Genomic DNA, 23,700 nt, shown 5'->3' with positions numbered 1-23,700 from the left:
CATTCTTCAGAGTGTTTTGTTTCAGGAAGGTCCCAACAATTAATGCAGAACTCTTGTTTTGGGTTTTGCTTTAAGTTTTAACTGTTGTTATTCTTCCCTGACGGAACATAACGCAAAGTTACCATTGCATTGAAAAACCCAATCATGAAACAGTTGATTGTAAACACGTGTGCAACTACCCAGACAACTTCTCCCTCTAATTGGTGTTAATATTCTTCAGTTGTTGCCTTAAATGCTATGAAAACCTACTTATTGCAAGTAGGTGGAAATGTGACAACAGGAACAAAGCTCTCTTCATCTAACTCAGGTGTGCTGAATGTGGAAAACACCTATTTTTTCCACTGGCACCTTCACCTCAGTGTCATAGATGGCATTGCCTCCTCCTTTTACAATTAACCAAAGCCCTCAGTAAGTTAAACTTCTATAATACAAGGACTCGTGAAGGTAACTAATCACCTGTAATATACATTACTTTCCAAATAAACAAAAAGGGTTCTTTCTAGGAAAGAGCATTTGTATACTGTCAACTGGAAGCAGTTCCAAAGTTTCTTTTGAGATGCTTTGCTGTAACCCTTGTGAAATCATCGTTTCCTCAAATTTCAACTATAGAGGTTAAATTTTGTTCAATATGTGGTAAGAAGCTGCAAACAGTGTGACATGTTGTTTCCTTCAAATGAACAAAACTCCCCATGGCATGATTCATAAGACAGGACCGGTGTCCCTGAAACTGCACTGAATCTTTTTTTTTCCTTTTTATTTATGTATTTATTTATTTATTTATTTTAAGCTTATTTATTTATTTATTTCAATATATGAAATTTATTGTCAAATTGGTTTCCATACAACACCCAGTGCTCATCCCAAAGGTGCCCTCCTCAATACCCATCACCCACCCTCCCCTCCCTCCCACCCCCCATCAACCCTCAGTTTATTCTCAGTTTTTAAGAGTCTCTTATGCTTTGGCTCTCTCCCACTCTAACCTTTTTTTTTTTTTTTCCTTCCCCTCCCCCATGGGTTTCTGTTAAGTTTCTCAGGATCCACATAAGAGTGAAAACACTCTCTCCAGTTCCATCCACGTTGCTACAAAGGGCCATATTTTATTCTTTCTCATTGCCACATGGTACTCCATTGTGTATATAAACCACAATTTCTTTATCCATTCATCAGTTGATGGACATTTAGGCTCTTTCCATAATTTGGCTATGAGAAAGTTGAGAGTGCTGCTATAAACATTGGGGTACAAGTGCCCCTAAGCTTAATTATTTATTATGAAAGAGAGAGCACCAGTGAGCAGAGGAGGGGCAGAGAGAGAGAATCCTGAGCAGGCTCCATGCTGTCAGCACAGAGCCTGATGCAGGGGGCTCAAACTTACAAGTTGTGAGATCACGACCTGAGTCAAAACCAAGAGTCGGAAACTTATCCAACTGGGCCACCCAGACGACTCTCCTTTTTAAAAAAATTTTGTTTTAATGTTTATTCATTTCTGAAAGACAAAGAGAGAGCACAAGCAGGGGTGGGGCGGAGGGGGGGGGCACAGAATTTGAAGCAGGCTCCAGGCTCTGAGCCGTCAGCACAGACCTGGACACAGGGCTTGAACTCACGAACTACTAGATCATGACCTGAGCCGAAGTTGGATGCTTAACTGACTGAGTCACCCAGGCGCCCCTCCTTTTTTTTTTTTCTTTTTAACAGTCCTTAGAGAAACATAAGAAACTCTGTGAAAAGGCTGTATCATGAAGACCACCGAGAAATATTTAATGAGTCCTTACTATGGGCAAGGAACTATGCTAGTTATATTGAAGTCTGCAAAAAATCAATACTCTGGCCCCAAGGAGTTCATAGTCTAATGAAGCAATGAGACATGCACATCAGTAGATATAATCCAAGGTGAAAAGTGCTCAGTAACAGAAGAAAGGCCCAGAGAACTGCTAATGGGATTCAAAAGGTAGAAATCCCTGGAGGGCATGTGGGGATGGCATGGACCAAACTGTAGTAATAAGCTCTTTGATCCGAAGCTAGCACTGTATTTTGCAAACCGCAGAAATTACTTAATTGATTGACTATGGAATATAATTCTGCTAGGGGCTGTAGAGAATACATAGATGTAGTCTATGGGAGGGTTTGCCCTTAAGTTTATAATCAAATAAGAAAATCAAGATCAGCACATTTATTCCTTTAGCACTATTTATTGAAAGGATGTACCTGATACTGTGTTAGGTCCTGGGGCTACAAAAGTGAAAAAGCAAGGTCTCTGCCTTTAGTGGAGATGCCTGACTCCTGCAATTTAGGGTGATAAGCGATGATGAGTAATATTCAAGGCCTGAGTGTTCCTGGGCGAGGAGCATTGCCAGAACAGTGAGACCTGAAGAATCAAGAGCTCGGCCAGGGGACTGTAAAGAACATTTGTTCCAGGAGGGGGAACTGCAGCTCCGAAGGTATGAATTCAAGGCATCTTTGGGGCTAGCTTCTGGGGGGGCAACCATAACACATAGAGGGTTTACTACATGCCGAGCACTGTTCTAAGAGCTTTACGGTAACACATTAATATTCACAACAACCCGGTGGAAGTAGGTACTATTGTTGCCATTTGGAAAATGAAGAGATATATTTACCTGGAGTCATATTACTGTTAGGAAGTTGCAAATCCAGGATGCAGACCGAGGTAATCTGGGTCAAGAATTCTTATTTTCCAATGATGGGTAATGAAGTAGGAAAGGTGGTAGGAACCAGACCATGAAGGGCCCGTCCTATTAGTCAGCCTTTTTTATTAGGTGATAGAAAGCTATTTTAGGGGTGCCTGGCCGGCTCAGTTGGTAGAGCATGTGGACTCTTGATCTTGGTGTCGTGAGTTTGAGCCCCATGGTGGGCATAGAGATTATGTAGTAAAAAGAAAAAAAAATTTTTTAAACCACTTAACACTGAGAAAAGAGGCAGTATGCTATCACCAGCATGAAAGGCAAGGAAAAGATGCTATGGCTCACAAAGTCCTAGTGCAAGGTTAGAAACTGCTAGCTAAGAGAAGTTTGGCTTTTAAATGTTTAAAAAAATTTATTTTAAATCAGTTGTCAACTTTTAAACATGGAGACATTTTTTAGAAAAATTCTGATTTCCATTGCTATCTGTGGCAACAATTGGCTGGAGTTCAGAGGAGGCTTTTCCCTTTTAAACAAGGATTTCCTGTTTGCCACAGACCTTACCCCTCCCAATTGTCAACTCAAGCCTGCTTGGACTCACTTAGGCTTCCCTTCCTAATCCTTTTAAGCATGTGGGGTTCACCCTTCACCTCCAACAATTCACATCTCTCAGTCTGGGCCTCAGAACTTTCCTGTATAAAGTGAGGTGTTTGCATTATCAGGATTTCCCAATTGTTCTGATAATGAGACCTATGGATGTTTGTTAAAAATGCACCTTCAAAACCCTTCCCAGGAGCTTCAGATTAAGTGCCGCTGAGATAAGGCTCAGAATTTATTTTTTAACAAGCACTTCAGGTAATTCTTATTATCAGAGAAGTTTGAGAACTCTTGGCGTTCTTCCCGCTGAATTTCAGCAAAACCATTCTACAAGTCTCGGGGGAGTGGGAGAGAAGGAGGGGGACGCTCTCATTTGCTCAGTCTCCAGTCTCCCTGATGCCAACCCACTAGGAGCTAAGGAATATACATTTCTCTGCAAAGGTTGAAGAGATCTTCAGCGAAGTGATAAAACCAGAAATCTTTGCTACTTGTGGATGGAGTTAGAATTTACTAGTTTACTAAGGTGGTTACTGTACAAGTTACAAGAACTCCAAAAGGCGAAAGAGTCTGCAAAACAGAATGGCGCTTAGCACTGCCTTGAACTGGCCTACTGACAGACCTGTTTATTATGTGCTAAACACAACACTGGGCACTTTGGACAAGACAAGGAAGAACCTGATCAGAATGATCAAAACAACCGGTTGTTGATGGAGTAGTGCTTCGTGTCAGACACAAGGTAGGAGCTTGGGAAGTGAATAGAGTTCGTATTTTTATCATATCAGTTAGAACTGTCTGGCTTATAACATGCTTACGCATTTATTAATTTGAGTCCTTGCTAAAGCAACTTAGGTTCAGAGAAGTCAAAAGACACTTCCAAAGTCACAAGGCAAGGAAGAAGAACCAAAATTTTACTGTGAACTCATTCCTCTGTATGCTGGAGCTATCTCTCGAAGAGGCCAACCAGACAGCACAGGTTAGCCTGGGGGAGGATGAAACCAATTGGATCTAATCTTTTACTTATCCAGTAAGTAGGACAGAGCCTCAGGAAAACAAAAGGAGACAAAAACCAGGGGAGAATTCTAAGAATTGTTCTCTTTCATCTTAGAACTTCGTCAAGGTAAAAGTGATTTCTGTCCCTAGGTGCTTTAATGCTTTTATGCTAACTCATTTTCTACAATTAAGCGTCTGAGAAAGAATTTAATACGCACAGAAGCAGCAAACTTTCTTAGTATCACCACTTAAGACCTGATTATATCACTGTATTGTAATTGTATTATAATTATCAAAATACTAACTTCACAAGAAATGGCTTACCTGGAGAAGAGCCTTCTGATTTCCTTTTGCTTCCTTGTGTAATTGTTAAGGATTGAGCTGAAAAAAGATAAAGACTAAAAGTGTAGTAGTTAAGACAATGGGCTTTTATAACCAGAAAGACCAGGGCTTGGATCCTTGATCCTCGATAGAACTTGAGAAAGTTAGTGTAACTTCTTTAAGCCTCAATTATTTCTCCTTTAAAATGGGAAAATAAAGAAGGCTTATGTCATTAGTTTGTCATGAGGATTAAAGGAATAGTGCATAGAAAACACTTAGATCAGTTCCTGGAAGTACTCGATCTATGCAACCTAATGATAATTACATCTCCCATGAGTAATCTTCTATGTATGTATGTTATGTATGTCTTGTATGTAATTACTCTGTATTTGCAAATTAGAGGGTGATTTAAAGAAAAAAGAAAGCCCCCAATAAACCACATAGCCCAACGGAACAGAATATGGAAAGACACCATCTACTTAGGTTATGTTCATTTCGACTAAGCTAGTTTGTCCTCCACTTCTATTAACTGAATTTGGTTCTTTCTTGTTTATTTATCAGAACATTTTCTGTTCAAGATCAAAGGTCACACACATACTGCATGCTAAGCACTGTGCTAGAACTTGCTATATAAACACGATTACGGGTTGGGGCTCAGTCGGTTAAGTAGCCGACTTCGGCTCAGGTCATGATATCGCGGTCTGTGAGTTCAAGCCCCGTGTCGGGCTCTGTGCTGACCGCTCAGAGCCTGGAGCCTGTTTCAGATTCTGTGTCTCCCTCTCTCTCTGACCCTCCCCCATTCATGCTCTGTCTCTCTCTGTCTCAAAAGTAAATAAATGTTAAAAAAAAAAATTAAAAAAAATAAACATGATTATGGTACGGTCTCTACCTGCAGTCTAGTAGAGGAAGCTGACACATTTTCAAGTTGGTGTGGTGTCAGGGCAAGTTTGGGCATGTGCTGTGTGTGTGTGTGTGTGTGTGTGTTTAGGGTAGTGGTGGTGGTAAGGAAGCTTTCCAGGAAAGAGAGATGCTTGACCTGAGTCTTGAAGCATGATTAATAACTAGTCAGGGGAGAAAGGTGTGGCCCATGAGGGACTCTTGTAGTCTGTGGTATTTACTAGAGGATTAAGTGTTAAGGAAGGGAGTGGAGAAAGGTAGGCTGAAAAGGTAGACAGAGACCAGATCATAGTCTTGTATACCCTTTCAAAGAGCATGGGCTTTGTCCTGCAAGTATTGAGAGAATTTTAAGGGTTTTATGTAGAAAAGTAACATGGTTAAATTGGAGTGTTCTAGGGTACACTCTTCTCAGATTGGTCCAGTTGGCCAGACTACAGGACGCTGGATGGGACTTAAAGGGGATAGCCGTTCATTGTTGTCCATCTTGACTCCCTGCCTCTTCATTCTGTGAATCTTCTTTCTTAGGAGTTCTCCCCACTTCAAGGGTAGATTTGTAATACAGGTCTAGCCAATCCTTCTGACTATGGTGATTGGTTTGGGGATAGACCTGTGACTTCAGCTGGGCCAATCAGAAAACTTCCTGAGACATTTCCACTAGAGTAGAGAATCTCTTTCTGGTGTTGGGCTGATGCATGTGTCTGTGTTGCTTAGCAGCAGGCTTGCCTCATAGAGAAGTCTATTCAAGAGGAAAGGTCAGAGATGAAACCTGAAAGCAGAACTCCTGAATCCAGCTCTACTTGAAGTGAGGCCCATGGATTTCCAGTAATGTGCTTAAGCAAGTTTCATTTGCAACTAAAAGTATCATGAACAATGGGTATTGAGGGATTTCTGGAATGTGAGATTCTTAGAGCCCAAACAAGAATAGTCCCAAGTAAGCCAAGATAGTTGGTTACCCCAATGCCAGGGGCAGCCACATAGGCTGGAGTCCAGATGGGAGGATTTGCAGTAGTTCAGCAAAAGGGATGATATAGGCCGAATTTGTAGCTGATGAGGAAAATCAGGATGGATTTGTGAAGTATTTGGGAAATGAAATGGGCAAGAATGGGTGATCAGATGTAAGAGATGAGGGGAGATTCTTGAATGCCTCTTCAGTTTCCAGGTGTGGCAATTTAGTGATAGTGCTACCAATTAAATTTCAGGAAGGGAGATGGATTTCGACACATTATGTTCCAAGTCCCTGTGTGCTATCTGTTGAAAATATCCAATAGGGTAGGTAAGTCTGATGCTTGGACAAAAGATGGGCTGGATGTATAGATTTGGAAATCTTTAGCATATGAATAGCAGTGACAATGGATGGACTTTCTAAGAAGAATGAGTAAAATGGGAAGAGCAGCAATGGGCTAAGGATTGAAACTTGGGACTGAGGGTGGAATTTTAGGAGGCAGGAAAATGAAGAGACAGGAGGGAAAAAGGAGAGTTTGATATCACAGAAGTCAGTGATGCAGAATGGTGAGTTTATGAAAAAGAATGATTCAAGCAGTTGGGTCCTTGAAGCAGAGACTGAAATGCTCCATTGAATTTGGAAATTGGGAGTTCACTGGCCAATTTACTGGGTGAAATCAGTTCCATTACAATAGTGGGAGTAAAAGCAGGATTGCAGCCAATTGAGAAGAAGGGAGGTGGGGCAGAGAAGGCAAAGAAGGCTGATCACTCTTTGGAAAATTTTAATAAAGGAGAGAAGAAGGCAAGGGGCTTTGGGAATAGCTGGAGGGTTTGGACTTGACCTCAAGGTTGCTTCTCAACCTGTGCATCTGATGGAAGATACTCGGATGGGTGTGATGGAGACATTTGAGTGTGAGAAGATAGGAAGTTTGAGAATTCGAGCCAAATGGCCCCAACATTTTGTTTGTTTGATGGGGAAGGCAGAATTGTTTGCCTGGTAGGAAGGTGATAAGTAGGAGGGTTTGAGGAGGGTGATAATGGTTTGGAATGAAGGAACTAGACAGGTCAAATGAAAGAATTGTGAGACACTACTGGGGACTCAGCAGAGATTAGAAACACTATTGCCAGTTTCTCTCCACTACTTTATTTTCCTCTTATATTCTAATTACCTTTATGAAAACAAAGGCTATGGCAGGACCCTGCTTAAAAACCTCTACCGACTCCCTTCCCTTGCCTGTATAATCAATACAAACTCATAGCCTTTGACTTGACTCAAACTTCCTTCCCAGCCTCATCAACCTTCTCCTCCTCATACACCTGCCACAAATATCTGGGTTGTTTGAATACCCTAGACTCATTTAGAACCTAGTGCATTTGCATACACTGTCTTCTCTGCTGAGACTATCCTGTCCCTGTTCTTCACTAACCAATTCCTGCCCAGCCTTCAAGACCCAACTGATATATTGCCTCCTCTGTGAGAATTTTTGATTTAGGCAGAGCCACCTTCTTTATCATTTAAAAAATTTTTAATTTAGGGGTCTGGGTGGCTGAGTTGGTTAGGCGTTTGACTCGATTTCAGCTCAGGTCATGATCTCCCTGTTTATGCAATTGAGCCCTGCGTCAGGCTCTGTGCTGACAGTACAGAGACTGCTTGGGATTCTCTCTGTGCCTCTCTCTCTTCTTTCTCTCCTTCTCTCTCTCAAAATAATAAAACAATAAAATACAACTTAATTTAATTCTAGTATAGTTAACATACAGTGTTATATTAGTTTCAGGTGTACAATATACTGAGTCAACAATTCCATGCATCACCTGGTGTGAATTCCATTCATCACAAGTGTACTCTTCAATCCCCATCACCTATTTAATCCTTCTCTCTACCCATCTCTTTTCTGGTAACCCTCAGTTCTCTATAGTTAAGAGTCTCTTTCTTGGTTTGTCTCTTTTTTTTTTTCTTTTGTTCATTTGTTTTGTTTCTTATATTTCACATATGAGTGAAATCATAATATGTGTCTTTCTCTGACTGGCTTATTTAGCTTAGCATAGTACCCTCTAGATCCATCCGAGTTGTTGCAAATGGCAAGATTTCATTCTTTTTTATGGCTGAATAATATTCTTCTTCTTGATCCATTCACCTATTGATGGACATTTCCATAATTTGGCTTTCATAAATAATGCTGCTATAAACATAGAAGTACATGTATCCCTTTGAATTAGTGTTTTTGTATGTTTTGGGTAAATACACAGTACCATCATTACTGAATCATAGGGTAGTTGTATTTTTAACTTTTTAGTGAAACTCCCTACTGTTTTCCACAGTGGCTGCACCAATCTGCGTTCCCACTAACAGTGCAAGAGGCTTCCTTTTCTTCCCACATCCTTGCCAACACTTGTTGTTTCTTGTGTTTTTGATTTTAGCCATTCCGATAGCGGTGAGGTGATATCTCATTGTAGTTTTGATTTGCATTTCCCTGATGATGAGTGAGGTTGAGTATCTTTTCTTGTGTCTGTTGACCATCTGGATGTCTTCTTTGCAGAAAAGTCTGTTCATTTTCTGCCCATTTTTAAATTAGATTATTTGGTTTTTGGGTGTTGATTTGTAGAAGTTCTTTGTATATTTTGGATACTAACCCTATATTGGATATGTCATTTGCAAGTATCTTCTCCCATTGAGTAAGTTGTCCTTTAGTTTTGTTGATTGTTCCCCTTGTTTTGAAGAAGCCTTTTATTTTGAGGTAGTCCCAATAGTTTATTTTTTGCTTTTATTTTCCTTGTCTCAGGAGACATACCTAGAAGAATGTTATTATGGCCAATGTCAGAGAAATTACTGTCTGTGCTCTCTTGTAGTATTTTTATGGTTTCAGGTCTCACATTTAGGTCTTAATCCATTTTTAATTTATTTTTGTGTATGGTATAAGAAAATGGTCCAGTTGCATTCTTTTGCATGTAGCTGTCCAGTTTTCCCAACACCATTTGTTGAAGAGACAGCTGTCTGTTTCCCATTACATATTCTTTCCTGCTTCATCAAAGATTAATTGACCACATAATTGTGGGTTTTCTATTCTGTTCTATTGATCTATGTGTCTGTTTTTGTGCCAGGACCATACTTATTTCATTACTACAGCTTTGTAATGTAACTTGAAGTCTGGAATTGTGATACCTCCAGCTTTGCTTTCTTTTTCAAAATTGCTTTGGCTATTCAGAGCCTTTTGTGGTTCCATACAAATTTTAGGATTGTTCTAGCTCTGTGAAAAATGCTGTTGGTATTTTGATAGGGATTACATTAAGTGTGCGTATTGCTTTGGGTAGTATAGACATTTTAAGTTTTTCTTGCAATCCATGAGCATGGAATGTCTTTCCACTTGTTTGTTTCATCTTCAGTTTTTTTCATCAATGTTTTATTGTTTTCAGAGTAGAGGTCTTTCACCTTTGATTAGGTTTATTCCTAGGTATTTTACTATTTTTGATGCAATTGTAATGGGATTATTTTCTTAATTTCTCTTTCTTTTGCTTCATTATTAGTGTATAGAAATGCAACAGATTTCTGTACATTGATTTTGTCTTTTGTGACTACTGAATTCATTGATCAGTTCTAGTAATTTTTTGGTAGAGTCTTTAGGTTTTCTAGATATTATTTCTATATATTATGTCATCTGCAAATAGAAGTTTTATTTCTTCCTTACTGATTTGGATGAATTTCATTTATTTTTGTTGTCTATCTGCTGTGGCTAGATCTTCCAGTACTATGTTGAGTAAAAGTGATGAGAGTTGACATCCTTGTCTTTTTCCTGACCTCAGGGGGGACATCTCTCAGATTTTCCCCATTGAGTGTGATGCTTGTTGTGGGTTTTTCATATACGGCCTTTATTATGTTCAGGTATGTTCCCTCTAAACCTACTTTGTTGAGGGCTTTTATCAAGAATGGATGTTATACTTTGTCAAATGCTTTCTCTGCATCTATTGAAATGATCATATGGTTTTTATCCTTTTATTGACGTGGTATGTGACATTGATTTGTGGATATTGAACCACCCTTGCAAACCAGGAATAAATCCCATTTGATAGTAGTGAATGATATTTTTAATGTATTGTTAGATTTGGTTTGCTAGCACTTTTGTTGAGGATTTTTGCATTAATGTTCATCAGAGATATTGGCCTGTAGTTCTGTTTATTTTGGTATAAGGGTGATACTGGCTTCATAGAATGAATTTGGAGGTTTTCCTTCTATTTTTTGGAAGAGTTTGAGTAGAATACGTATTAACTCTTCTTTAAATGTTTGGTAGAATTCACCTATGAACCATCTGGTTCTGGACTTTTGTTTGAGGGCAGTTTTTTGATTACTACTTTAATCCCCTTGCTGGTGATTGGTCTGTTCAAATTTTCTGTTTCTTCCTGCTTCACTTTTGGGAGGTTGTATGTTTCTAGGAATATATCCATTTCTTCTAGTTTGTCTAATTTGTTGGCATACAGTTTTTCATGATATTCTCTTATTATTTGTCTTTCTGTGGTGTTCATTGTTATTTCTCCTCTTTCATTTGTTATTTTTACTTGAGTTCTTTCTTTTCTTTCTCCCCCCTTCCCTTTCTCTCTTTCATCTGGCTAGATGTTTATCCATTTTGTTGATGTTTTCAAAGAACCAGCTTCTGGTTTCATTGATCTGTTTTATTGGTTTTCTTACTTTCTAAATCATTTGTTTCTACTCTAAACTTTATTATTTCCTTCCTTCTTCTGGTTTTGGGTTTTATTTATTGTTCTTTTTCTAATTCTTTTAGGTGTAAGGTTAAGCTGTTTACTTGAGATTTTTCTTGCCTCTGGATGTAGGCCTGTATTCCAATATACTCCCCTCTTTAGAACTGTTTTTGCTGCATCATACAGGTTTTGGACCATTGTGTTTTCATGTTTGTTTCTTTTCTTTTCTTTCTTTCTTTTTTTTACTTTTTTATATTTTTTTTCATTTTTGTTTGTTTCCATGTATTTTTTGATTTCTGCTTTTAATTCTTGGTTGACTCATTTATTGTTTAGTAGCATGTTATTTAACCTCCATGTATTTGTGGACTTTCCAGATTTTTTTCTTGTGGTTGATTTCTAGTTTCATAGCATTGTGGTCAGAAAAGATGCATGGTATGACTTTGATCTTTTTGGATTTGTTGAGGCTTGTTTTGTAGCCTAATATGTGATCTATTCTGGAGAATGTTCCGTATGCACTTGAAAAGAATGTGTATTCTGCTGTTTTATGGTGGAATGTTCTGAATATATCTAGTCCAGTGTGTCATTCAAAGGCACTGTTTCCTTGTTGATTTTCTGTTTGGATGATTTGTCCATCGATGTAAGTGAGATGTTCTTTTACTGTTATTTGTTTACTGTTATTGTATTATTATTGAATTGTTCCTTTGTGTTTGTTATTAGTTGCTTTATGTATTTGGGTGTTTCCATGTTGGGTGCATAGGTATTAACAGTTGTCATATCTTCTTGTTGGATTGTCCCCTTCATGATTTTATAGTGTCCTTCTTTGTCTCTTTTTACAGACTTTGTTTTAAAGTCCATTTTGCCCAAATAAGTATTGCTACTCCAGCTTTCTTTTGACATCCATTTGCCTGATAAATGTTTCTTCATCTCCTCACTTTCAATCTGCATGTGTCTTTAGTCTCAAATGAGTCTCTATTAGGCAACATATAGATGACTTGTTTTTCTATCCATTACATCACCTTATGTCTTTTGATTGGAGCATTTAGTCCGTTTACATACAGAATGATTATTGATAGATAACTATTTGCTATTTTTTTTTTTTTTTACTTGTTTTGTGGTTGTTTTTGTAGTTTTTCTCTGATCCTTTCTCCTCCTTTTCTTCTTCATGGTTTGCCGGTTTTCTTTAGTGATATACTTAGATTCCTTACTCTTCATTTTTTTGCATACCTATTTACTGTTTTTTGGCTTGTGATTACCATTCAGTTTATATAAAACATCATCTGCTTGTAGCAGTCTATATTAAGTTAATGGTTGCTTAATTTTGAACTCATTTTTCTCTTCCCTCCAAGGTTCAGATATTTGGTATCATATTTTACATCCTTCTATTTTGTTCCTTCCTTGACTGATTTTTACAGATTTATTTATTTATTCACTTATTTATTTTGCTTTTGTGCTTCCTATTTTTCTTATTCTTATGTTGTTGTTGTTGTTTCCCCCCTCAGAGTCCCCTTTAACATTTCTTGTAGGGCTGGTTTAGTGGTCATGCATTCTTAACTTTTGTTTGTCTGGGAAATTCTTTATCTTCTATTCTGAATGATAGACTATTCTTACCTTAAGATTTTTTCCTTTCCACACCCTGAATATATCATGCCACTCCCTCCTGGCCTGCAAAGTTTCTGCTGAAAAATCAGCTGATAGTCTTATGGGATTTCCTTAACTGTCTTCTTTTCTCTTGCAACCTTTAAACCACTTTATCACTATTTTTTTTTTTTTTTTTTTTTTGGTCATTTTAATTACTATGTGTCTTGGTGTGGACCTCTTTGGGTTGAATTTGTTGGGGGAATCTCTGTTTACTTCCCCAGAATCATGACATTTTCAGCTATTATTTCTTTAAACACATTTTCTACCCCCCTTTCTCTGTCTTCTCCTTCTGGGATCCCTATAATGTGCATGTTATTATACTGAATGGTGTTGCTGAGTTCTCTAAGTCTGTTCTCATCATGCAGTATTTGTTTGTCTTTCACCTCTTTAACTTTATTGCTTCCCATTACTTTATCCTCCAGGTCACTGATCTATTCCTCTGCTTTCTATAGCCTACTATTTATCCCATCTATTACATTTTTAATTTCATTTGTTGAGTTTTTCATCTCTGATATGTTAGTTTTTATCTCCTTTTACGGGTCGCACTGACATCCTCCACTCTTTTCTGAAATCAGTAGCTTTATGATCATTACCTTAAATTCTCTATCAGATAGATTATGTATTTCTGTTTCTGCTTAGATCTCCTGCTGTGATTTTGTCATGTTCCTTCAGAGCCAACTTCTAATAATAGCATTTACCACAATGCATAGTAATTTATGTTTACCTCCTACTACCCATCCCCATAACCCCTGCCTCAACTATCCTGGGAGATCCCTGTCTTTTCTGGGTTTATCCTAGGACATATTTAGCATACTGCCAGTGGGAACTACTACATTACTAGCAGGGCATTAACAAATGAATGAATTCCTCTTTTCCTTGCTTCTAAAAACCAAATTCTCTGTTACTCACATTTAAAATTTGGATGAGCTATTTTTCTTTTTGTAGTTATGTTTTTGAACTCCTCTTAGAAAGGCATTGTTGGCACTTTGCTCTCTTAATTCTATTAATTGCCTCTAGACAAAATACCTTTCTGCAAATCATTTTTACTTAAAAATTCTTTCCAGTCCTGTTGATGAGTCAATAGCTGAAGTATCAGGAAGTGATTCTTTAAATATCTTTTAAATACCTATAATTACACGCAGCAAACCCACATATCCTCTGACCTCATACTCTAGACTTGGTTCTCCTGATTTTTAATTCAAGGAAGGAAATATAAAATGACTTGGGGTGGAGATGGCAAAATGCACCTGAAAGTGAATTGCTCACCTCTCTCAAATTTGTGTAAAATGTAAAGTTAGAAGATACGTTAACAGTTACCTAGACTAACTCCTTTTTAAAAAGTAGATCCTTTCTTTTTTTTTTTTTTTTTTCCTGGAAGCAGGACCAGAAGTCATAAAGGTCCTAAGGTTGCATAGCAAATTAGCGGCAGTTGGACTAGAACCTACATTTCCTGATTCCAGGACATGTGTTCTCTTACCTCATACTAGCTGCTCATGAAAAATTCGGTGTTTTTAAAAGACCTAGCAAATATGCATTTGGATCTCTTCACACTTGTATTTCCTCATATGTAAAGTAGGGATAATAATAGTAGCTACCTCGTGGGTCTGTTGTGAGATTTTAAAATTGACACACGTTCAGTATTACATAGGTTTCAGGTATACATCGTGGTGATTCCACAACTCTCTATGTTATGCTATGCCCACAAGTATAGCTACCATCTGTGACTATACAGTGATATTACAGTATCAGTGGCTATATTCCTTGTGTCGTACCTTTTATCTCCATGACTGACTCATTTCATTACTGGAAGTTTATACCTCCCGCTTGCCTTCATCCATTTTGCCCATCCCCCAACCCCCTCCCCTCTGGCAATCACATTTCTTCTCTGCATTTATGGGTCTGTTTCTGTTTTTCGTTTTGTTTTTTAGATTCCACATAGGAGTGAAATCGCATGGTACTTGTCTTTCTCTGACTTATTTCACTCAACCTTATACCCTCTAGACCCATCCATGTGGTTGCAAATGTCAAGATTTCATTCTTTTTTTATGTCTGAGGTAGTAGCCCATTGTGTGTGTATCTCACATCTTTATCCATTCATTTATCCATGGATACTTGGGCTGCCTCCATAATTTGGCTACAGTGTAGCATTATTTACAATAGCCAAGACATGGAAGCAACCAAATGTCCATGGATAAAGAAGTGTTTTATATATATATATATATATATATATATATATATATATACACACACACACACACACATATATATACACATACACATATATATGTATACATATATGTACATATATATGTGTGCGTGTGTGTGTGTGTGTGTATATATATATATATATATATATATATAATGGAATATTATTCAGCCACAAAAAAGAATGAAATGTTGCCAATTGCAACAGCATAGATGGATCTAGAAGGATATTACACTAAGCAAAATAAGTCAGAGAAAGACCAATGCTGTATGATTTCACATATGTGGAACCTGAAAAACAAAACAAATGAACAAAGGCAAAAAAGAGAAACAAAAAAACCCCAGACTCTTAACTATAGAGAACAGATGGTTACCATAGGGGAAGTAGGTGAGGTGGATGGGCGAAATAGGTGAAGGGGGATTAAGAGTACACTTATCTTGATGAGCACTCAGTAATATATAGAATTGTTGAATCATTATATTGTATACCTGAAACTAATATAGCACTGCATATTAATTATACTAGAATTAAAATTTTTAAAAATGCAATAAACATAGGGGTGCATATATCTTTTCAAAGTAGTGTTTTGTTTTCTTTGGGTAAATACCTCGCAGGTAAATTACTGGATGATAGGGTTTTTTTTTGTTTTTTGTTTTTTAGGAAACTCCATGCTGTTTTTCAGTGGCTGCATCAATTTGTATTCCCACCAACAGTGTAAGAGGATTCCTCTTCTCTACACCCTAACCAACACATATTATTTCTTGACTTTTTGATTCTAGTCATTCTGACAGGTGTGAGGTGATGCCTCATTGTGGTTTTGTGCATTTCTCCGATGCTTAGTGATGTTGAGCACCTCTTCATGAGTCTGTTTGCCACCTGCATGTCTTCTTTGGAAAAATGTCTATTCAGGTCCTCTGCCCAGTTTTAATTGGATTATTAGTGTGTGTGTGTATTGAATTGAATAAGTATTCTAGATATTAACCCCTTTTCAGATATATTATTTGCAAGTCTCTTCTCCCAGCAAGTTGCCTTTCATTTTGCTAGTTTCCTACCCTGTGCAAAAGTCTCTTATTTTGGTGTAGTCCCAATAGTTTATTTTTGCTTTTGTTTTTGTTATGTCTTGGGGAGACATATCTAGAAAAATGTTGCTAAGGCCGATGTTAAGGAAATCATTGCCAATGTTTTCTTCTAGGTATTTTATGGTTTTGTGTCTCATATTTAGGTCTTTAATCCATTTTATTTGTATATAATGTAAAAAGTGGTCCAGTTTCATTCTTATGCATGTAGCTGTCTAGTTTTCCCAGCACTGTCTATCAAAGAGACTCTTTTCCTCATTGTATATTCTTGCCTCCTTCGCCATAGATTGGCCATATAAGCATGGGTTTATTTCTGGGTTTTCTCTTTTGTTCACATGCCAACTTTTACTTAGGGTTATCCTTAACCAGATCCCAGGAGACATGAATGCTCTGTGCCAGTCAGTGCCAGGAACAAAGCAGGTACTGCTGGCCATGTTCTTCCAGTGAGTGCCTTAGGCTTGCCCCCAGTAGAACAACAACTTCTAGATCCACAGGGTCCCCCATGATGTCACAGGATGAATATTTTATGTTAGGACCAGATTTAAAGTCTCTTAGTCAATGAAGCTCTCATTTCTACCTAAGTAGGATGTGTGTGTGGAAGGGTGGGGGGGGTGACCGGATCTAGAGACCAGAAGTAGCAACTTGTACATAGATGTTTTGGCTGCAAATTTCTTAGACCTCCAAGCCTGGGATCTTGCCATTATGCATCTCAATGATTTCAATTACTTGCTTTTATAATTAAGAAGATTATCTAGGATTTATAGGGTATAGGAATGCTTCATATGAATAATTCTTAATGATATCTAAAACTTTACTATTAACTTCTCCTTTATGCTAAACATTGCTCTTTCCATAGTGATCTTCTAACCATTAAGTCATTAGCATCTTTGAATTTATTTGGATTGCATTCTCCCTCAGGATAAAGAGAACATTGGTTTCTGAAAAAATTGATAATTGAAGGGTTCTTGAGACCAACTGTGCATGTTTGTCCAAGGCTGGCCTACAGTTAAACGGCCTTGATAGACATGAATGACTCTGATAAGGAGATAGTAATTGGAGTAGCAGAAGGGCTCATCTGAAGGCAAAGGTTGTTTGCTGCTTACAGTGGTAAAGAGGTAAAGTAAAGTAGCCAGTAGGGCCATGCTCTGAAGACAAGCTAAAGGTGATATCCATGCCAGATGGTGCAAAGATGGGTATAGCTGATGGTGGAATCAGGTTCTACAGAGCTGTAAGCCAAAGGTTTGTAAACCTAGGGACAGGGAAGGAAGGAGGGAGAAATCCTTAACAGGTGTCTACCTACCACCAAATAAGGCGGCTTATAAATACTATACACATGTATATGTATGTTGTAACTGACCATCTTGCCAATGAGAAGGTGTTCACCCCCCGTATCTTGGAGAGTTGGAAAGCCACGTGACATGAATCTCCACGCCAAGCTACCACCATCACCTGTAGGTTTGAGTTCCTTTCATAACATTAAGGTAGTATAACATTTCATCTGCCATATTTACTTACATTGTCTATCCTTTGCATTACCTTCTCTTCCCTCACTTTGTTTTAAATTCACCCCTACCCAGTCTCATCTCCTAATACAATTGTCCTCCATTGAAAGTCACAGGAACTTCTGATACTTTGGTCTGAACCAGTGAAAGTGCATGTTAGCTGCTGTTTTTCATGATCAAAATCTCAATTCTTCAGTCCTTTCCTAGAAAGGGCTGAAGGACTCTTTTGCTCCTACCCTTTATAGTGTGTATGTACTGATTCTCAGAAGCCAGGGTCATCTCTGTAGCTGCCCAGATCCATAACCAGACACTCACTGGCTGCCTTTTTTTCCTTTCTGGATGATGATATTGTTCCTTCATCTCTAAGGGAATCCCAGCCTTAGGGGAAGGAATTGAGGAGGAGGCAGGGTACCTTTGGCAAATACTTGGTGAATATGAGTCATTGTGAGCCTAATGGCTTTTTCATTTGTTATCTGTTTCCATGGTCACAGCTGGGTCTCAGGCTGGGAAACCACCCTCTCTACACATTGGATACCATTACATCATTCCTCTTTAATAACCTCCACTGCCTTCCTGTTGCTTGCAGGACAAACAAGTAGTTTGGGAATTACTCTGTACTCTAGTTTTGAGCCCACTCTCCTCCTCTTCCCTTTCTTCCAAGACTTCATTCTAGTGCTTACAAATTTCTTCTTTTCTCAAGACCCAGCTCACACATCACCTCCCTTGGAAGCCTCCTCAGACCTCACTGTTGTGGAGCTGGTCCTTCCTCCTCTGGGCTCTCACAGTACCATGTGCTCACCTTCACACAGGGTACTCTGCTGCTCGATTGTCAGTTTCTCTATCTGCCATGCCACCCTCCTTGCTCCGGACTGTGAGCTTTGCATGGGCTGGTGTGAGTCTTACTCATTGGAGGGTCAGAGCCTGGTATTCAACATCTGGCTCTCAGCAGGTGTTAAGAAAATGGTAACTGAATGAAGGAGAATGGAAGAGAGCTGGTCTTCTATTAATTTATTGGGCAAAACACGAGTAGGATGATACAGTGAGGCACGGATCCAGTAAAGAGAAGGATGTTTTAATGAAACTTCTTTTGAATCTGTGAAGTACATGTGAAGGAAATGTTTCTATTCTTTCCATAGGACAGATTTCCAAACAATGATCACAGTGTTTAGGTTAATAAGATGCTGGACAGATGAGTAGCCAAAGAATGCCATAAAATGACAAAATCCCATCCCAGATTACTGGGACAAGTGAATGATGTTTAGAGTTACACAGCTAAAAACAAAACATTACAGTAATCAAGTCCATAAAACCAGAAAAAGCTTTATAACAAAAAGGCCTTTCATAAGCTATTAAGTGAGCATATATGATAGACGAACCATTTTATATTTGAAGCAGCTTATAGCACCAACACATTGGCAGGACCTGTAGCGGGGTAGGCCATTGGACCGAGGCTTCGGAGAGTGGAGGTGCAGGGGCAGGGGGATCGCCACCATCATCTACTTCAAGCCCCTTGTTTTACAGATGGCAAAACGGAGGCCCAGCGAGATGAAGTGCCTTGTTCAGAGTCACACGACACAGGGGCACCACATTGGCTAAAAAAGGATCCAAGGCTATGATCCAGGCCACCCAATTTTAGGTAAGTGCTCTATTTTAATTTACACTTAATTCTATTTGATTCACGTATTTTGTTCCTGTTAATAGATCATAAAAGAAATCAATACAATTCATAACACACTCCAGTATTATATTTTATGGAGAAGGACAGACATGTACTATAGTTCATTTCTTGGGCTTCTACAGATCTTCAATCAATAGTTGGAGTAATCAGATGACACTTAGTTGTAAATTAGCTGAGAAGAAGGCATCTGAAGAAAAAGTTTGGTGCATCCTCTACTACCTAAACTAACCTATGCCTCAAAATTACTAAGTCACTGGTATAATTTCTTTGATAGTTAAAGATTAGTAAAGTACAAAAACAGTATGGAAAGAAGGCAGGTCCTTCCTTTAAAAGATAATTATGGCACTTTCATTTTCATAAGGTAAGGAAATGTAAAAACCTGATTCTCTGTAGAAGAAAAAATAGCTACAACCTATACTTGGTGAACAAACTGGAATAATGTGTTTCTGTAAAATACTTTGGAGTCCTGAAATTTTATCTAGCATATCTTGCCATGGTCCTGAGGCCTCAATTGGGACAGATTTATGCACTAATGAACATATAAGAATGAAAAAAAGTCACCGTTAACAGAAACAGCATTAAAGGCAAAAGTATAATGAACACATTTAAATAGCTTCACAGATATGAAGCCAAAAGTTGCATGTATATATGTGATTTGTTTTTATAGTGGTAGTTGGAAAAACAACACATACTGGGCATTTGTCCATTATCATAAACCAGCTGCTGTAGAACAGTTAAAAATGGTTTTTCATAAGTAAAATAAAGCCTGACAAATAAAAGTGATTTCTATATGTCCTATACATGTACTTTCTCACATAGACATCTAGTTTTAAGTAAATCAACATTTAACTACAATTTTTCCCCACTGGGTCCATCATCAAAGGATGTGATTTCACTTTTCTTAAACATGCCCTATACATCATTAGGAAGCTACATGATATTTATACTCCTAGCCTTTATGATAGCTGACCAGGAAAAATGAAATCTTCAGGGACCTCAAGTCCATTCCTTACCACTATAAGCACATTAACAAATAGGGAGCAAAACATATTTGTTTTCCATTAGGTAAAAGAGCATAACTTAGTACTAAGCAATGAACTATGCTTGCTACTGAAAAAGTGCACATATAATGAAAAGGTATAATAAAATTTCATAAAAATATTTAACAAGCTGTATTATAAATATTTAAAGAAACATGTTAAAAATCAGAGTGAAAATAAGATTAGTGTTCTGAAACTATCGGTAGAAAAATATACTTATTAAAAGAAAATGTCTCATTAAGTGAAGCATTAAATGCAATGTTGTCTTTTTCGTGTACATTTCAAATTTCACCTTTATCTCTCCTAAACAGGTGCCTACAATTTATGTGGAAACTGGTCATATTGCAAAACCCAGAGGCAGAGGACAAGAGGATAAGGCCAGTGGCATGATTTTCACATGATCTTGGAAAAGTGAGGGCAGTTCACAATACTGAACAGATAGGTGACTGGGGAAATACTGACTATATTTGAACAGTTTAAAAATAGCACTACATTTGTTCACCCACAATCTGCTTAATACTTAAAACCAGACATTAGGTTTTAAAAGGGGCTTGTGTTGCAGGGCAAGATTGTACAGAACTAGGGAAAACCATCAGAAATAATTCCATTTTGGGGTTGACTCCTTTTTGAAAATAAGCTTTTAATCCTTCATCAGTAGTTATTTTCAATGAACTAAAGATGAATTAAAATATCAAAGGCTTGTAAATGGTTTGAGCCCTTAGGTGAGCACTTTTTTTTTTTTTTTTTTTTAAGAACCTTTTCTCTTTCTCTGATAAAGTTAAAATACTCTCTGGGCACAGGAGATTCCTTGGGATGCCCACTGGAAATTCCAAGGATGTGAGGGCTGTACTCATGTCCAGAGGAAAATCAAGGAACCTGCTGCTGGAACCCTGAAGCCCAAGTCATGTATCCCTGAATCCAAGCCTGCCTCGGGTGGTTTGTGGACAAGGTAGGGAACACACTGGCACTATAGATATTTGAAAAGTGCCTGATACTGTTGAGTTTCATGTATTTCCATCCCACCATGTTCCACCCACTTGGGGCTGGGGAGGTGAATACCACCTCTGGAAAGAGATGTTCTAGTGGGAGAGGAAAGACAAAGGGCAGGGCAGAGAGAGTGAAATTACAAAGTTTGGCTGAGAAAAGCAGCTGGTTTTCACACATTCCTGCTCTCCTTTGGGTGGGGCTCACGTGCACTCTAGGCATTAGGGTGGACATTTCAGAGGTGTCTCTCCACAATCTAGAGAACATGAGCCCCAGAGTCTGGCCCAGAGGCCTCCCCCCCTCTTCTAGACTCAGGATCATGGGAGCCTTTTTAGGTTCCCTTGTCAATACCTGATAAGAGGGTTTTTAGTTCAGTTTTTAAATTTTAATCGGTATAGTTAATTCTAGCCTAAGAGGTCAGCAACATTTCTTCACAACTCAATTACAGTGGATACCTTTTTGTACAATAACTATATGAAAAACTTTTATTCTATCTACATACAGCTCAAGACAAAGGTATAACTTCTGGAGTCGAACTGATGGCATGGAGAGAGAAATTTTAAAAAGGAAATAGCATTGATATGTGTATATACAAAGACATATATATATACACAAAACACTCCTCACCCATGTACACTGTACAGGTTGGCACAACCCTATTAAAAACATACTATGATATAAAGGTTTCAGTAAGTTATTCTTGGCATTTTAACCTAGACAGGTACTTAGGTAATTTAAGTCTTGATATGACTGGGTTATTCATATATTTAAAAGCAGATAATGTTTTTTTTAAATGGCCCAGACCAACTTTTCTGAAGCAGTAACCCAATAGGACACCATAGTTATCAAATGGAAAAGAAGATTGTTATTCTGTATTAAATGAGTAAAAGGTGTTTTAGAGAAAGGGCAGCTTGGAAAATAAAGACATCAGAGTCAATCGTTCCAAGTTAGAGTATTTTAGTTATTAGCAGTGGTTACCAAATAAGCTGAAGGTAAATGTCTTCCAAGGAGCTGCTCATAATTTGCTTTGTTGAGAAGAGGCGAGGGACGGTTTCCGTGTTCCTCTATAAGATGATGCAAGTTTTTTTATCCTTGAAAGGGTTTTCTGAGGTTGGTATCCCGATCAGCAAAGGGTCGCTCCTGGCGTGCTCCTCACAGTAGGACATGAGGTCCGCCGATGCCTTTGAGACCTGACATGTGGATGAACCAAAGCAAACACACAAGAAAATAATGTATGCACAAACTTTAAAAGGGTAGTTGAATGCTGGTCCTCTGCGTAGAAGACTGGTGGAGTGAGCTTTCCAGACCCCGTTTCTCCCAGATTACTTGTCAGTTAAAAAGGAAAAAGATTTGTAAACGGACAAATCTGGTAGCTCTGCTTCTTTAACCAAGTGATCGGATCTAAAGATCGGAGAAAAATGACATCACGTGTCTCCTAGGGTGAGCACAGATGACGCACCACCAGCTAGCAACTATTCCTGCCAAAACATTTAGCCGGCATCGAAGAATCGGCAAGCAATGGTATCCCATGGGAGGGCCATTCTGCAGGCCATTCTGAGTGGCCTGGATTCTTCAAAAGTGGACTGTGTGTTAGATATTACTAGATGATCCCGAAACTTATAACTGTAGTGTGGTTATGAGGAAGGTGAAGTATTTAAGGGTGAAGAGTCACGATGTTTGCAAATAACTTTCAAGTGGTTTAAAGGGTATGTGTTGTGTGGGTGCGTGTACAAGACACAGAAAAAGCAAATGTGGCAAAATGTTAATTGGTGAATCGTGGCAAAGGGTATATATGGGTGTTTGTTGTGATAGCTCTTTTACAGGTTTGACGCTTTTCAAAATAAGCATGGGAATGGGGAAGTATATGTGAATCAAGGGAAGGCTGTATCTTAGTATTTGATACAAAATTGGAACTGAATTATGGGCTTGGAGTCCGTATTCTTGAGAGAAGAGCTTTAGGTTCTACTGTTAAAGGTTGGTCTTAGAAAAATAAAAGGAGGGATAAAACCAGAATGGGAAGATTCAGTGCCTTCCTCTGGCACGAGTTAAAAACAGAAAATGCCACACCCTGTTCAGAAGTCTGGGTGGGCTATTCCACAGAATAATCAGATCAGTGTCCTCAGGCAAGGAACACAGGGCAGCTGAGTCCCATCAAATACAGCATAAGCAGCCTCATGTTTTGAAGACAGGTGACTATCTCCAGGCCCAGAGGAATGTATCAGGTGACTGCTTCAGTTTCTAGGAAACAGCATTACTCACAACATTCCAGGGCACACACTGCCTAGTTCTCTCTTGGGATTTGGGGAGAAAAGACTTCGAAGTCAGGTGACCTAACAAATGCCTTCCCCTTTCTCGTAGATCTCAACTAAGGCTGGCATTACTCACCCCGGGTACAGAATGTGGTCATTAAAATAGTGCACACACATTTAAAAAAGTGGCGTAGTCTTAAAAAAGGAGACCCCGAGTGTTGACTTGCTATGCCAGACTATACTCTAAAGCACTTAGTA

General features: G+C 38.5%; 1 protein-coding gene across 2 annotated transcripts in view; it reads right to left on the bottom strand.

Moving 5' to 3' along the window:
* Positions 1–18,542: 18,542 nt before the first annotated feature.
* GNG12 (G protein subunit gamma 12) overlaps positions 18,543–23,700 on the bottom strand; it is a 126,957-nt gene continuing 121,799 nt past the window's right edge. For both annotated transcript variants that reach the window (XM_060623131.3, XM_060623133.3), the window contains exon 4: positions 18,543–22,383. In XM_060623131.3, the coding sequence (XP_060479114.1) occupies positions 22,258–22,383 (126 nt within the window). In that variant the 3' untranslated portion in view covers positions 18,543–22,257. The remainder of the gene's footprint in view (positions 22,384–23,700) is intronic.

Source organism: Panthera onca, chromosome C1 (assembly GCF_046562875.1).
Source record: "Panthera onca isolate mPanOnc1 chromosome C1, mPanOnc1 haplotype 2, whole genome shotgun sequence".
Lineage (NCBI taxonomy): Eukaryota > Metazoa > Chordata > Mammalia > Carnivora > Felidae > Panthera > Panthera onca.
Note: the sequence above shows the minus strand (reverse complement) of the source record. Positions and strands in the feature narration are given on the sequence as shown.